The sequence below is a fragment of the Pygoscelis adeliae genome, unplaced genomic scaffold, assembly GCF_000699105.1.
Source record: "Pygoscelis adeliae isolate BGI_AS28 unplaced genomic scaffold, ASM69910v1 Scaffold22, whole genome shotgun sequence".
Lineage (NCBI taxonomy): Eukaryota > Metazoa > Chordata > Aves > Sphenisciformes > Spheniscidae > Pygoscelis > Pygoscelis adeliae.
Genome location: NW_008824350.1, coordinates 2,216,542 through 2,232,850, shown reverse-complemented (window position 1 = coordinate 2,232,850; position 16,309 = coordinate 2,216,542). Strand labels below are relative to the sequence as shown.

General features: G+C 38.6%; 1 protein-coding gene across 2 annotated transcripts in view; it reads right to left on the bottom strand.

Annotated features, from left to right (window-relative positions):
* ZNF106 (zinc finger protein 106) overlaps positions 1-16,309 on the bottom strand; it is a 35,986-nt gene that overhangs the window by 4,539 nt on the left and 15,138 nt on the right. Inside the window, exons 7-20 of one of the 2 annotated variants that reach the window (XM_009319209.1) lie at positions 15,054-15,208; positions 14,899-14,959; positions 14,238-14,579; positions 9,796-10,576; positions 9,365-9,420; positions 8,737-8,882; positions 8,317-8,451; positions 7,279-7,395; positions 6,236-6,427; positions 5,082-5,144; positions 3,912-4,031; positions 3,372-3,443; positions 1,774-1,845; positions 992-1,138 (exon numbers count right to left, since the gene is read on the bottom strand). In XM_009319209.1, coding sequence (XP_009317484.1) covers positions 992-1,138; positions 1,774-1,845; positions 3,372-3,443; positions 3,912-4,031; positions 5,082-5,144; positions 6,236-6,427; positions 7,279-7,395; positions 8,317-8,451; positions 8,737-8,882; positions 9,365-9,420; positions 9,796-10,576; positions 14,238-14,579; positions 14,899-14,959; positions 15,054-15,208 — 2,459 coding nt within the window. The remainder of the gene's footprint in view (positions 1-991; positions 1,139-1,773; positions 1,846-3,371; positions 3,444-3,911; positions 4,032-5,081; positions 5,145-6,235; positions 6,428-7,278; positions 7,396-8,316; positions 8,452-8,736; positions 8,883-9,364; positions 9,421-9,795; positions 10,577-14,237; positions 14,580-14,898; positions 14,960-15,053; positions 15,209-16,309) is intronic. The other variant, XM_009319210.1, reaches the window with a different exon arrangement.

The window sequence follows — 16,309 nt, the reverse complement described above, 5'->3', positions numbered from 1 at the left end:
AAATATTCTTTACTATTTTCAGTCAAACTGACATTTGGGATAATATACATTTTTTGGCTTAAAACTTCTAAAAAAAAATTGGAAAAAAAAAAAAATCAATGCCAAGCTATTAAATCACATATATAAAAGTATCTCACATACCACGTGATTCAAGGCAAATAAAAAACAGCTTCCTTTCTGATTAGAAGGGTATACCAAATAAACACATCATATCCAAAGCCAGTGCTTAAAAAGAAATTAAGGATTCTACTTATGTTTCTTCGTTCTCAAAGAAACCTCCTGCCATTGCGTATTTTGAAAAGCATTCAACAGGAAGGTAGTTTGTATGGCCAAGGAGTAAAATGTGGATTTCACCAACCAGTGTTACCTGTTAGCCTACAGGTAACAACCCTCCTTCCACCCACCCCCCAACCCTTTCCACATCACTTAATCCAACTGACATCCAACTCTCATGCCTTCTTCATTTTTTTCCCATCTGTGCTAACATTTACTCAGAAATTTATGCATTATACTTATTTAAAGATTGTTAGCAAAACCAATCCCAGGTGAAAAGTAAACAGCATCAGCATCCACAACAATGAAGGGGGGGAGCGATTGGTAAAAATTAAGACGATAAAAATCTGTTTCAAGGCTGAAGATGGTTGTTAGTCTTAAAAATAATTTTTTCCTACAAAAACTTAATAACATCTCGAATATAGTTACCAAAATTTCTTCTAATATTTCAAGAGTTTTACCATTTCCATATAATATTTTAGGATCAAACTGTTTTAAATTGGCCATATCTCAAGTTATCATACTTAGCTGCACTTTTCATCTGTCACAGGTTGAATTGAACACTGTTAGCCTTGTATGACTGTAACTGTACGCAGTTAAGCCTGTCAAGACTAGAAAAATTTAACCCTTTTTAAGAGAAATAGATCAAGTCCCACAGTTGTGGTGATATAAAGTACTGTACACTACCAAATACAACCACGTTAGTTCAAACACATACCTGCTTGGAACCTTTCCTGGAAGTAAAGAAAGCATCACAGTTCTTCCAACGACATTTTAGGGTCTGAAAATTTGGGTTGGTGTGGTCAGTTAGCAAGTGTTGTTTCAGATGGTCCACAACTCCAAAGATCAATGAACATCCATGCCACTGGTAGAAAAAACATGGCAGAATAAGCCAGGGAAAAAGAATTTTAGCTAATGCTTTTCTTCTTGCAACTTCACAATATTCTACCAAGACTGTTCACACACATGCCACCTCCTGTAACTTTTTAACCTTCTCATTCCATTTCCATCTCAATAGTCTCTATTCCTTTAATTACAGCTTTGCAGAGATTCTTCCTGCCTCTAGCCAAGCCTAGACCATCAGCAAGATTGGCAGGAGGAAGAAAGGAACTAAGTCTTTACAGGATTTAAGCTTACCTGAGACAGAGTCATTGGGAATTTAATTAAACTTATTTAGCAGAGTAAATCAGCTTTTCTATGCCACTCAGCTGAAGTTTTTGGTTTTAAACAGTTACATGTCACTATCTAAAAATTGCCAGAAAGAAAAATAATGTAAGATGCTACTACCAACTTTTCCCAAAGCATACAGGTATACTAAAGACCACGTAAAATGGAACTAGTGATATATACTTACATTTAAAATGTACATATACATTTTAAAAATATTATTGAAATATAATAAATTAAAGGTCAAGCTATCCAAGACTGAGTAGTGACCACTCCCGGAAAATTAGTCTAAAAAGTATAACAAAGGAAGGCTAAAAACATTTTGCTCATTACCCAGCAACGATAATTCTGCATCAGATTAAGCCTCACAGCTCTGACACTGCCATCATAGCATCCAGTGTAGATCTGTAAGAGAAACATTTATGGATAAGCAAGCTGGGAATAGCAGAAAAAAAAATGAAGTCAAATTTTGATGGAGGCTTCAATGTAGAGTATATCAGGTGAACAAAAATAAAATATCAACATGCAAGGCTTCTAAATTAAAAAAATGGGTCTAACCTAATTCTTTTAAGATTTGCATTCATAGTTTACAAAAACCTACTAATGAATAAGAAATGTTTCCGTAACTTCTGTCGCTGGTAGTGTCAGGTGTGTAAAAGTTCAGAAAACTTTAAAATATAATGTTACTATCCACTGAAGTGAAAAAAAAAATTTTAGGTGTAAATGTCAATTTGAATATATTTCTAGGACTTAACCAGTTATATGTATATCAAAAATGGATGGAGAGGAAGGGCGAGGAAGAACATCAGAATTTCAGAAAGAGAATACTGATGCAGATCCTGAAAAGGCAAGCAAAAAGTGTTTTTTAAGCTGTCTTTTTTTTAGGCAAATGCTCTACACAAAATTGTCCTTTGGAAAGAAAGGATGTCAGACGCTCGTAATCCCATAAAGAACATTCATCGTTAAAAAAAAGTCCTCACATAATACAGAAAACTCTGCAAGCTGAAGATTTCATTTGTTATTGTTGTTCAAGTCTTTTTGTCTCTTGGAAATTCATCACTACGATATAATAGCCAATCTGCTGTGTCTAAGAGACTACACTTTACTACTAAGACTACTACAGAAAATTATAATCTTTCACTCATCACTAAGATTCTCATCTGAACACTTCTTTGATTTGAGAATGCCCAAAACAGACTATTGCTAGGGGACAGTTCAAGCCTCAGACTGTAAGCACAAAGCCTGAGTGCACTTAGCTCTCCATCTCACTCACATGAAACTGAAGCTTGGGCAGTATGTATTCCAATTAGTAGGAGATCAGTTCTGTTAGACTTGGTTCTTGTGTTATTACAGATCATTATTATACCTCTTATTTTACAATCTGAAGGAAAGCGTGCAAGCAAATTCCTACACATGCAGGCAAATAAGTGCTTCTAATTACTATTTTAAGCAAGTTATTTATTCAGAAGCACTTCTGAAACCTATCTTGCAGTGCAGATGCATGAAGAAACCTGTGCACCTAAATCAATGGAGTACCTTTGTTTAGGTTCTATCAAAGGTTACCAGAGGTTTGACTGTGGGTGAAGTTTTTCTCTAGCACCTCTGTGACTCTCGAGTAAGTGTCAAACACGATCGATGCTTGAAAAGAGGGAATATTTTACTATTTCTAGACTCTTCACTGCAATCATCACTGTAAACAGAACTATTATTTTAAGACTACAGTAAGCTAGAAGGTAATTTTTCCCCAGACAATAATATTACATAAATACAAAGCTGTTATAGCAACTTGATTTTTTGGCTGACATTTCTAAGTTCTTCTGTCTTAGTCAGACAGCAGGTTGATTTCATTATCTGACAAATTTAAACTGTCTTGTGTATGCTTGTGGAAATTACAACCTTCTCTTTGAGACCAGTGAAAAGAAGGAAGTTACCATGCTGTTATGGATGGTCATACACATGATCATATCTGTGTGGCCTCCATAGACTTGCAAGCGGTCGTGCGACTTGAAAGAAACAGAAACAGACATTTAATAGCATGACAGTTAACAGCGATTTTTCACAGACATGCAAATGACAGTGCTTCCAAGAGCAGTTTCCTGGGTAGCAACTAAACTCCCCTGGTGGATTCCAAACTTCATAGCCACCAGGAAAGCTCATTTTTGCTTACGTTACTTCTGTGAGTCTTTTTGTCCAACTAAGCACTTGGTCTTTCAAGCAGACAAAATTAACATTTCCCCACTTTTCTGAGCTGTCATTATCTTAGGATAACCCAGGTTCTAAAAAAAATGGTTTAGGTTATATTCTTTAAAACCCACGTATTTTGGCTGGTGAGACAACTATATATTCTGAGTAACAGGAAAGAGGGGGATGGGCCAGAGACCAGTAAGGGCAAAGATGACTTCTATTTGACTTCAAAATCATTAATTAACACATATTGGGTAAATGTCCTTAGTAACCATCTATTTTCTTACCTGTAGTTCATAAACACGAACAAATTTATCCAGACATGCTGTCACCATCACTCTCCCAAGAATGTTCACAACCGTTACTGCATGGTTATGGCCTTTATAGATCCGTACCAGCTCTCCAGTCTGCGTTGAGAAAAAGCAAAGGCAAATAGGTGTTTGGTTTTAAAAAAAAAAAAAACAAAACCAAACAAACAACAAAACAGTTTTATCCAACCTAGATAGGGGAGCTAGCTTCAACGCTCACTACTCAAAAAATGGAAACACCCTTTATTAGACTTCCATTTCCTGTGAAGGCACTTCCAGATTATGATCAAATACTACTTATCCTTTTCTTTGCCCAATTTAACACAGAGCAATTCCAGTAAAACAGAAATGCATACCACTATGGAAAGTGTCTACTTCTCTTTCCATCATTAGTTACATGTTCCCACCTGTCCTGAAACTAGTACTGTGCTATTAGTACTACCAGTATTTATGTAGCCACAAGGATCAGTGAGCAAATTTAGCTAAATACACAGAAATATACAATTTTTTTGTCAATTAAAATTTACCTCTGATAAGTTTCTTAATCTAACTTATTGCATAGCTACATGAATGTTTCTGCTAGCATGGGGGAAAGATGGTGTAAAAGGAGGAAGAGAGTGGCAGGCTAGAGACAAAGCATTCACGACAGGATAACAGCTTTTGAACAGGTAGTTTGGAACGCTGTTTGTGTTCCTCAAGTTTTTCCTGTAATAAAGGAACTCTTCCCCCACAAGAATATCTCACATGGCTTTGCTCTGAACCCCTCCAACATTATCACCACGTTTGTAGTAATATTTGCAAAAGCAAGATTCCCAGACAAAAAGGCATTGGTATCATTCTATAAGAGTCAGCATGTTTATGTTTCCCAAGGTATTTTATCCTCTGCATCCCTCCTTAGTTAGCTATACTGCACAGTGACATTGACAAAATCATACGACATCTTTTTCTGGAAGCTATTTGCCCCACCAGTCAGTCAAAAATTCTGGAAATACTGAGTTGATAGCACAGGAATTCATTGCCTTAATAGCAAAAGTCATTCCAACTTTATATATAGAATCATAGAATCATTAAGGTTAGAAAAGACCTCTAAGATCATTGAGTCCAACCGTCAACCCAACATCACCATGCCCACTAAACCATGAGACTTACATGAATGTTGTGGGCATGGACAGACTGATCACTGGAGCCACTGAATACCAGATCATTCACAACCTTATAAAAAAAAAAGAAAAAAAAAGGATAGTTTTATTTTTGTAACAAATATGGAAATGGGCAAGCAAAACATTAAGATGTTCAGTTTAAAGTTGCACTGTAATATTTCCTACATTTAGCAGCCTTAAAGTCAACAGAGTATAAAAAAAAAGCATGCACTGAGTCCTTCACATAAGAGCTAGAAAATGTACTATGCTATCCTAATGACCTTTGATGCTTCAAAATTGACATTAGAAGCTGTTAACTTGCAGCCCACCAGGCTAACTCATCCTACCTATGGACTATTCTCAAGGACAGCTCAGCAGCAGATCAGGGACCAAGAAAACTGAATGCAGAATGCTGCTCTGCACATGCACAGTAAAGCCCGTTGTTTCCTGGAAACATTGGATGTTCTGTGCACTTATATTCTGGTCACATAAGAAAGATGGTGCTCCTGACAAGTACTAACCTGGAAAGGAAGTTTAACAGATCCATCACGGATCAAGAAGGGACCACAGTATGCTGCCACGCAAGCAGGACTAGGATAGTCCACAGGGCAAAAAAGGCTGTGCCACTGCAGCATAATATCTAAAGTGACAAATACAATTTATGGAAATCATCCCCTAACTGTTACGTGATAATGGCCACAGGAAAGCAGTCAGACAAGCATATGTTCCAGCTTGTAATCTCAGGAGCCAGAAACCTGTAAATAGGTGATGGTGATTCTTCTATTAAAAAAAATAATACTTCTCTAGAGTTACATTTTCTCCAGTTTGCTCTGAGGTTTGTACAATCAGGGTATGTGAAAACTAGCTTCATCTTTTCCCTGACTTACCCTCTGTTGGCAAACTTGCATTTCAAGATTCCCTGAATCTTCTAACAACATGAAATAAACATGCTTCCTACATACACACCCCCAACAGTTCTGCTGGGAACATGAGATATCGCAGCCAGCCAGAGACAATTTTCCTACCAAATTACTCATTTTTTATCATTTAAAATAGAGAAATATATTTCCTACCACAGTCTGCTCACTATTGATGAGGAAGAAAAAGGAAAAACACACCATTTTAAGCATTCTTTGTCAAAAACGTATTTTCAGAGACACCTGCCTTCATGCAGAGTACAGTCTTGCTGTGACCTTCCAGGGTTCTGAGAAGCAGCCCGTTCCGTGCATCTCGCACGCTGATGGTGCAGTCATAGGAGCCCACTACCAACAACTTGCGTGCTCCTTCCTGAGCTGTGGCTAGGCAGCTCACCGCTCTAGGGCCATGGCATTCAAAGGTATCAACCTGCTTGTTGGTCTGTTGGGGAAGGAAAAAGTGGTATTTAAGAATTAAAACTTTGCTATGACACTGACTAGACTACCGAGTCCTTTTTGTGTTGTACTTGTTATAGCATCTGATTTCAGTTTAGTAGCACACCGTTTCAGCAGTGGTAAGAGTTGCATCTTAACAACTAAGTTTCCAAATCAAGGAAATAACTCCTTATGTTGGGCTTGGATTTTCTGTCTTTTAAAGAAATATTTCATTATTTAGCAAAGGTCCACTAAATCCTCCTTCCGAGTTAGAACAATGAGAGGAAATAGTGTTATAAGAAAAATGCAAAACAGAATAAATTTGTAAGGATAAATTTGAGAAATTAGTCTAGGATCTATGAAAAGAATAATCAGAAAAATAATTCGTTTAAATAATGATTTAAATTCACTTTTAAGTATCATGGGAACTGCTGATTAAGCCTCTTTGCCAGAAAACCATGTGAATGAGTCTCTTCTGTAACTGCAAATGGAGCAGGCAAAACAAGCAACACATTAAAGTCTCTCACACTACTTTGATGGGCACAAAAGGTGAATTCACAAATAGTCAGCTGTGTCAAAAAACTCTCATGACACATGAGTCGTAGGCCACGTGGAATCTTAAGGAAAAACGTGACAATACAGCAGTTAAGAGAAAGGTAATCGGAGGGAAGGGGAGATGGGACAGCTTTGTGCACTGACAAAATAAAGGACCAAAAGGGGCCAACAGTGACCATTTATACTAAAATACTTTAAGTACAAATACACTTACTACTCAAGAGAAAGAATGGAAAGAAACACAAAGTGGAAAGAAAGAGCATTGCAACAGGCTTTCAGGTGCCAATATTTAAACTAACTAACCTTTATGCTGAAAGTAACCACATTGCCATTTGCAAGGCCTGCATAAAGGATCCGCCATCTACTGTGTAAACAGAGCACTCGATCTTCCAATTTAAACTGTTCCATGCACTCTCTGGTCTGGTGATAGAAAGAAGTATTTAAAGCTTTTCATTAACTGAAAACAATTCAGGAACAAAAGCCTGAAGTGAATTATGATTTTCACCTACAAGCTGCATTCTTTGAACCAACAGAGTGGGAGAAAAACATCTGAAAGGCTGGTGTCACATGGCAGTTTGACACTGGTTTTAATCAGCTCACTCCCATCTTTGAGACTTGACTGTACTTCAGCAACCAGTTATACCCCTAAAAGCTTTATTCTAGAAACAACCTCTAGTGTGTATAGAAGTTTAGACTACAGACTATATATATATGTGTGTGTGTGTGTATATAAGAAAAACACCCTGTTACATGCTTGAGTTTGAGGAATCCCCATGAAGTCCCCCAAAGGGAAGTGCCATGAGTCACCAGCTTAAGAGTCAAAAACCTCTGGCATTTCGCCCCTTGAAGCAGATATTTGCTTTCTAGTCCACCAAGCCACAGGCTGCACAAGCCTTCCTATCTTTTATCCTTAAAAGACCAGCTTCAGGAAGTCTCAGTCTGCTCTTCCACCTGCCCTCACAATAATAGATACCTGTTCTCTCTACAGCTACTCTATAAAGAGAGCAGTGCCTTCCATAAGCAATGAAGTTAGAAATACAGCAAGACAAATATAATATTCACGGCCAGACAACCATCCTGCACTTTGGTGTTCCCAACGTTCAGGATCCCGTCACGTTGTTCTGGCAAAAACTCTGCTGACAAGCTAGCAAAAAGATCAGCGTAGTAAATCACTTCATGGTTTGCTGTTTGGTTTTTTTTTTCCTCCTGCTCCAGTCTAATGAGGTATGAAGTGGGGCCCACGTCTAGCTCATATGGGTTTAAAAGGCTTTTTTCATTTATATTTGCAACACTCACATAAAAAAAAAGCAGTACATGTTAATCAACACAGAGTTTGAGTACCTTGATATTGTAACAGTTGATAGTGTGGTCGCTTGAGCCAGTGTAGAGTGCAGCATTCTTCCCATTTGTCTGAGTGACCAGGAGGCAGTTCACTTTTGAAGTATGTCCTTCAAAGACAGCCACACACTTCCTGCTCTAAAAAGGAAAGCATAGGGTCTGTCAACATGAAGGCCCATAATGCCCCTCAGGATCTGTGCCTGACAGAGTAGGGTAGGACAGCTAACAAAAGCAGGACATGTGCAGCACGGAGAAGGGGGTGGGGAAGGGGAGAAGAGAGGTTTGAAGAAAAGAATAGAATAAAAAAAATTAAGTGCTTCAAAAAGCAGCTGCTTCCTTAACTACATAGTAAGGCTTCACGAAAACAGAATTGCAACCTTGTGACTGCAATTAATGTAACACCATTCCCACAGCCTTACTTACAACCAGATTGTAGGCACGAACAGTTCTGTCTGCTGAGCAGGTATACAACAAATTCCCAAAAATCTGAATAGCATTCACTGCAGCCAGGTGTCCCTCGAAGTTTCCCTCGGTAGGTTCTTCATCCTCACCTGGCTCCGAAGACACTTCTGTAGGACAGAGACACATGTACTTTGGTTATGTGAACACACTCAAGCAAACACGCTACTGTTGTTTGTATTACCAAACAGCAGAACTATTTTGTGGGCTCAGCACCTTAAAGTCAGATTTCATTGTGGGTCCCACCTGGAGCCTGTAAGTGGCAGAAGGCAATATAAAATGCCAGAAAGACCTTTGTATGATGTTAAGTCCAGAAAGATCTTTAAAATAGCAAAAGGATTGTATTATTGTTTGTCCTACAGCTCTACGGAGACTGTGGAGCAGAAGTGTTCGTGTGGGAGGGGGCAAGGCACAAAGCATTCAATGAGGGATGACATAAGTGAGTATGCATCACTTCCCACTTCAGTTTTTAGTGCAGGTTTTTATCTTCAGGGCAAAATTCCCCTCTGGCAGCAGTCTGATCGAGACTTAACTCGGAAGTCCTGCAAGATACTATACACAAAGTATCAGAAGAAAAGCTTAAAAGACATACCTGATGAGTTCTTTGATCCTCTTAGTGATGATATGGAAGTCTGCATCTCAGCCGCGCTGTAACACAGAAATAAAGAGTAGCGAGATTGGACTTTGCACGTTCGTTTTCAGACAAAATATTGGTGTAAGTAATACTCCAGAATACAAGACTCTGCACTTAGTAGAAAATAGGCTGTAACAGATAAGCTCAAAACCAAACTTTCCCTGGTGGGCAGCCTTGTTCTTGTATTAATTAGTAGGTGACAAGACACATTCGTTAGACCAAAAAAGCAAATTCAATTTTCATTTTCCCCTCTTATTTCACTCCTGAATGAAATTAAAAGTTGCTGATGTTGTAAGACTTTGTGAATAGGAAAAAAAAAAAAGAAAAAAAGAAAGGCCTCATGAATATTTTTAATGCTTTTACTTTTGAGAGATCTACAATAATCTCACCTTCTTTTCCCATCATCCCTATAATTTGTGCCAATCTCACTGGTGGAGCTCACTTCATCATAACCAGAGCAAGATGCCTCTAGGACTGCCTGATCCACAGAGCTGCGTGAATTCCTCTTTGATGGACTGTCTGGTTTCTCATCTCCCGACTCTGATGAACCAACGTCAACCACCTCACACTGGGGCGCTGGAACTTCCAGTAGTTCCAGAGAAGCATCACTGTCATTCTCATCTTTGTTTCTTGCTGTTTGAGCAGTAGCTCCATTCTCCTGTCTTGGAGGAGTGGATGTAGTAACTTTTTCTCCTTTAGGAACCTTTCCACCCTTGACTTTCCGGACAGGCTTACAGTCAGTTATATCCTGTTCTGTATCACTGTTCTCTGGCACATGGGCTGCCCTCAGAGTTTTCTTCTTCCTTAACTTTCTCCTCCTCTTGTTCCCTTTGTCTGCTGGGACTACAGCGGTTGCCGTCTGTTGCTCGGACGGTTCTGCTGACAACTTGAGAGTTTTATCCATTGGCATTTCTAGAAGGACTGAATGCTTTGGAAGAGAAATGCTACACTGATCCAGTAAAAAGCTTTCAGTCACTGTATCATTTGCTTCTCTCTTGCTGAAAACAGACAGTGAATGAGGAGAAGGGTTCTCAGGAAGTCCAGCCTTTCCCCTGTCCACAGCAGGCTTATGAACATCTTGATTAGTGTGTTGGAAACAAGCTGCCAGCTCCGATAGGGATATAGTTGCAGTGATAACTGGATACACTGAAGTTTTCTGGTTGGTCTCTTCTGAAGAAAACAGACTAGTGTTATATTCAGTCTGTACAGTAATAAATATTTATGCAAAATTGCTTTCCCTGCATTTTTTGTTTATACTTAGTTGTGCATGTAAAGTACATATTCCTACACATTGAAAGCTATGTGCACATGTAGATCTGCTATTTCAGTCTGCTATGCAGCCTTTAAAAAACACAGCTGGGGAATAAATATTTATCTGTGTACCCAGAAGCAAAGGAATGGGGCACATCATTCAACTTGCTGGCTGACTATATGCTTTTAAAGTTCTGACAAACAACCTTTGGTGAATCCTACATTGTCGGCTTAAGATGCTACCACCCTTCACTGTGTGCTGCCTTACCAGCTGTTACCACTGCTGTAGGACTGGTATTAACCACTGCATGCCTAATACATCTCAGCTGCTTAGCAACATAGTTTGAAGACCTTGTGCTTAACCCATCTGCATTAGTTATTTCTACCAAGTTACTTAGACTTAACTTAAGGTAGGTGAGTCATGCACAACCCACTCTGCAACGTCGTACCTTCTATCCTGGGAATTGCAGCACTGTAAGCCATCAGGGTAAGCTTTGTTAGTTCATCTGTGGTGGACTAAGCGATGGGGTGAACATACTCTTCCTGTCATTTTAATTTGAAGCTAATATGAACAAACGAATCCAACTTCTCAACTGAGACAGGCTAAGAGCACAGGTAGCATCTCACAGCTGTGCTTCCCACACCCTAGAATTCCCCAGTTGCATTTGCAGTAACTACAGTCCAGAACAAGATGTTTTAAGTTCATTTTATTGCAGTGCATTTATTGGGTGGGATCCCTCAACGTGAATGGAAAGCTGGCGGTATTTGAAACACTTCCCTGCTTCAGTCTCTTAAGAAACCAGCAAATTAAACCTACAGCAATGCTTAGACAAAGCTGTTGGACTGTTTAACACATCACAGTACAAATTTGATGCTTTAGAATTACACATCCAGCTAGAGACAGCTTAAATGTGAGCATCTCACCCCACACCTTCCTCAGGTGGGAATTTCCAAGATAAAACTAGAACTTGCTGACAGTGTAGGGTATATCGTATTTAAAGTAAATCAATGGAAAGCGGTTTTTCCCCCAACCCGTAACTGTAATACACAGCTGCAACCTGCTAGAAAACCTTCTATACAGAAGAAATGAATGCTTAGATGAGGTTTAAACAGTTACTGTGCTGAATTATACTGGGAAGAAGGCACACAAACCCTTAAATTCTGAATACACCTCTAACATCGTGCGTCCCTCATTTCCCACAGGAAGGGGGAGGGAAGGAACTTGCTCACTTAAAAATAAAACAAACAGGAAAATAAGGAGTAACCAGCAACTTAAACTGAAACTTCTAAAACGAAAAGTTATTAATTCTCAGCACTTGGACTACTGCAGGTGTTAGAAAAGGAAGTAGGAAATCACCACAGTAGTGCAAGAAAACAGAATCATGCAGTTCTGCAGGTGGGAGAGATTGCTGGTAGTTAGGGGAAACCAAATGCAATCAGCTCCTTCAAAACAAGACTGAGCTGACCTCCTAGGGAAGCTGACAAGCCAGATGTTCAACCCCCAGAAAGCAGACAGTCTGCCCTCAGAGAGAATTCCTCTCCCCCAACTTACAGAATTTACCTCATGGTAAATGCTTATTTTCCCCCAAAGTTACCAAATTCATTTGATGGCAGACATTCATTTTAAATGTAGCACATAGAAGTTGATCAATACCAAAACCACATTAATTTGACAAACAAACATCAAAAGAACATTCTTGCTTTTAATATGACAAAAATAAGTTTGTAGGAAACTGACAAATATGCTAATGTGATGAAGACATTTTTAAAGTAATTATTTAAGTAATAAATACAGCTACACATTGAAGGTTCATCTTTATGAAGAAAAAACTAAAACACCTCTTCAGCTTCTGTTGTGCCTGCACAGACATCAATGAAGTCTGAAGATTCTGCAAGCAAGACACTTTATGCCACTGCAGCTAGTGATCACTAAATCTTTATTCTGAATTTTACAACTCTAACATTAAAAAAAAAAGACACCTCTCTTCATTGATGTTTAAATATAACAGAATGGCATATGCCAATAAAAATGGGAAAGCGAAGGAAAGCTAAGTCTTAACAATGCAAACAAACACAAAAGCTGATTCTCCCCGCCACAAGTTTTTTTACTTTATTTTACTTAATTTTACTTTACCCCTAGAGCTTCATAATCCCTGTCAAATCCTCCAAAAAGAGATGAGGCAAAATTCACAATACTACATTAATGTAATGCAACACAATGGAATACAGGAAATGCAATGGTGACTAAAAAAAGCATAGAGCGCTATTTATACAGAGTTCTACATCTGAAGCAAACTGCAAAAAGGTAAAGAACCCTTCAAATTCTTGTATTTACAGAAGCCTAAGCTTCAATTCAGTCAACACTTATCTTGTGCTTGAGAAAAAAAAAATATGCGTATAAAAGTAGAACAGCATGGCTTTTACCAATACTATTTTCCACTTCAGATGAAGGGAAAAAAAATTGTGTTGGCTATATTTATCTTTAACAAGGCCCTTACTTATGAATCTTTATCTCAAACTATCTAAGTTAAGGGTTTGGGTAAGTGACATTGTTATGGCAGACAAACAACTGCCATTAGAGTCACCCTGCTTGACTTCACAGGCTCTTAGGAAAGTAAAGGATGATTGAGCTTTTAATGTTCAGTTTGTACCTTCAGTCACAGTAGCAAGTTGCAGTGGAAAGTACCAATAGCATTTAAGCCTTTGACCACAGGCTACGGTACGTGGGTTTTAGGGGTTTTAAACTGTCTAAATAAAGAGTTAGCAATTTCAGCTACAGCCATTAAGATCTCATTTTTCTGAAGCAGTAGCTCTCACATTAGTAGTTCAGTTAACTCAGCGGTTTCTCCTCCAGACAAAAGTGAACACATACCTTCATTGGTAGCCCTCTCCTATTCACTCCCACTCCCCTCACATGAGTGAACAGTGCCTAACATCCTTCTTACTTTACTGAAATCACAAATAAGATTGCATGAACTTTGAATGAGCATCTCCAGACCAGTGGGATTTAGAGAGATGGAGCAGGGAGAAGATGGATTGTTATTTTTAATATCACAAATTATACTCTTTGTGCTTATCCAGCAGGGCCCAGGAACACAGAATACTCTTAACGTAGTTGGTCATAATTTTTTAAGAGAGATCTTCAGGCGTGCATTTTTCCTCTGTAGGCAGATTTTCAGCTACCAATGCCCATTAAATGATGCAGAGTAAAAGACAGAAATTACAGGGGAGGTTTTAAGGTTTGGGTTTTTTTTATTAACTGAATTATTCTGAGAAGATGTAACCTTCAAATTACTTTAAAAATAGAACAAACATGAAAACTAGAAACCTGTATGTGCATATGACTACAATTTGCATGTGCTTAACAATTTCAAAAACGTGGAATCCATTTGGATGTGTTGTAAAGAAGGTCCCAGTTTCTAAGGCTATTAAGTTGACAAAGTCCTACACAAGTTAATGGGAGTTCACCCCTGCACAACAGGCTGCAGGTTTGAGACCAAACTTACATTCTTCCAGGAAAAAAAATATTTCCCTTATTTTCTCAAAGCTAGTTCTCTTAAAACAAAGAAGCCACACATACCATCCTTCTGCTCTACCTCTTCTGCTCGTGAAGCACATGGAGAGCTCTGGAGTACAGAATTCACATTTTCTTCTGAGCCTTTTGGAGAGAGAGGTTCCTGTTTAACTTGTACTGAGGAGTCAGGAGGAGTGGCGGATGTGATGCCAGAAGACTGGAATGGTGATGGCATGTTTACATGAACAGAAGCTCCCAGTGGAGCTACAGAAGACGACAAAGTGTCCAAAAGGGGCAGGAAGGAGCCTGCAGGAATTAAGTCAGCTGCTATCTGAGATTTGCTATTTCTTCTCTCACTTAAGACACTGCAGGAAAGTTGCTCTGACAGTTCAGAAGGTTCATACGTTTCTAATGGCAAAAGAGGAGAGAGAAAAAAAAAAACAGAACAAAAATATTCACATCTTACAACAAAATTTAGTGGTGCCAAGAGCTCATTTCTTGTGGACACACAGACAAGGAAGAGAAAAATTTGTAAAAAAGCCACTAGATGGCACTACCAAAGACCACAGCTCACACTTGAACAATAGACTTCAATATTGAAAGCCTACAATTTTATTGCACATTTTAAATGAGTGAATTCAAGTTAAATGCAATTATTACAAGATGCTGAGTTCAAAGAATATGAGAGCCAGCATTCCACTGCTGTAGTTTTATGGTTATCTCATACCTTGTAGCCCCTGCAAGATCTGGATTCTCTGACTTCTCAGCGTACTCATTTCCATGGTTATCTGCAAAACAGTTGTGGTTTAAATCAGTCCTACTTAAGGCAGTTTTTCAGGCTGCTAACTTCTAGTTCAGACAGTCTCAAAAGCCCACAGTTACCTGTTGCTTTAATACAAGGAACCGTTGAACCTCAACATATGCAGCCTGCAAGGCAGCTCTAGCCTGCAAGAGACTGCTGTCCACACTATGCAGGGACTTGCTTAACTCTTCTTCCCTCAGCGATATAGCCAACAACTGGTCTACCTGAGAACGTTCTGAAAAAGAAACAAAATGTAGAGTATAATTGTACCTGACAATACATTAAAATACATTACACATGATATCTCAATAAATACTGCCACCTCAGAATGTAAAAATCACGTAAATTAGGTCAAGCATCAATAGTCATACAAGAAGCTGAAAAGGAGTATCTATGCACAGGAACATCTACATGAAAGAAGAGCAAAGTCGAGTATTCCTCTTCACAGGATCTCAACCTTGACTCTAGTAACCTTATTTCCATCATAGCTTCGCCAGCTCTGATTTAATTTAGTTGAACGAAGTCATCCTCTTCCACAAAGATCTTTTGTTGAAGAACATGTGTACATAAAGTACAAATACACACTTTCCATTAATGTAATCAAAAAGGCAAAGGCAAATTTAAGCTAAACAAGATTTAAATTATTCAGTTAATCCAGAGGCCAAGGAAAGACAGCTTAAGGGAACAACCACCCAATGATAAAAAAATCATTTACTATCCAGGATGATTTTGGGCCGTGAGACTCATGTTTGCAGTCTCTTGCGAAAGAATCTCTGAGCACTGTACTCAGTAAAAGATCCTCCTATACTCCTTTCTAAAGTCCTCTGGCATTACAGAGATTCTCCAATTGAATTAAGTTTCAGTTTATGCTTAGTGTCATTCAGGTTATAGTTTCCTTTTCTAGATTACTACAGTAATGGTGATGCTGAAGCAAAGTAATGGGAAAGATTTTACCAAGTTGAATGTGTTATTAGTCTCCATAATAGATACTAGTCATTGAAGACAGAGACTGATAAAAACCCCCACCTTTTCAAGTAGTGAAATATTACTTCCCACAAGAAGATCCATATTAATTGCCCTGCATTCCAAACAACTCTTAATATAAATAAATAATTAAAAAAACAGAAATGGAACATTTGAAACCTATCTTCTGGACCCCAAAGGTCCCAGATGGTGATGCAATGATTTAGTTCCCAAAGAAAATATTCTCCCTAAATCACAGGTGGTCAATTTTAATACACGGTGATGTGGATGTGTTAGGCATGTGTCATGGTTTAACTCCAGCTGGCAATTAAGCACCACACAGCTGCTCACTCACCCTCCCACCCCCGGTGGG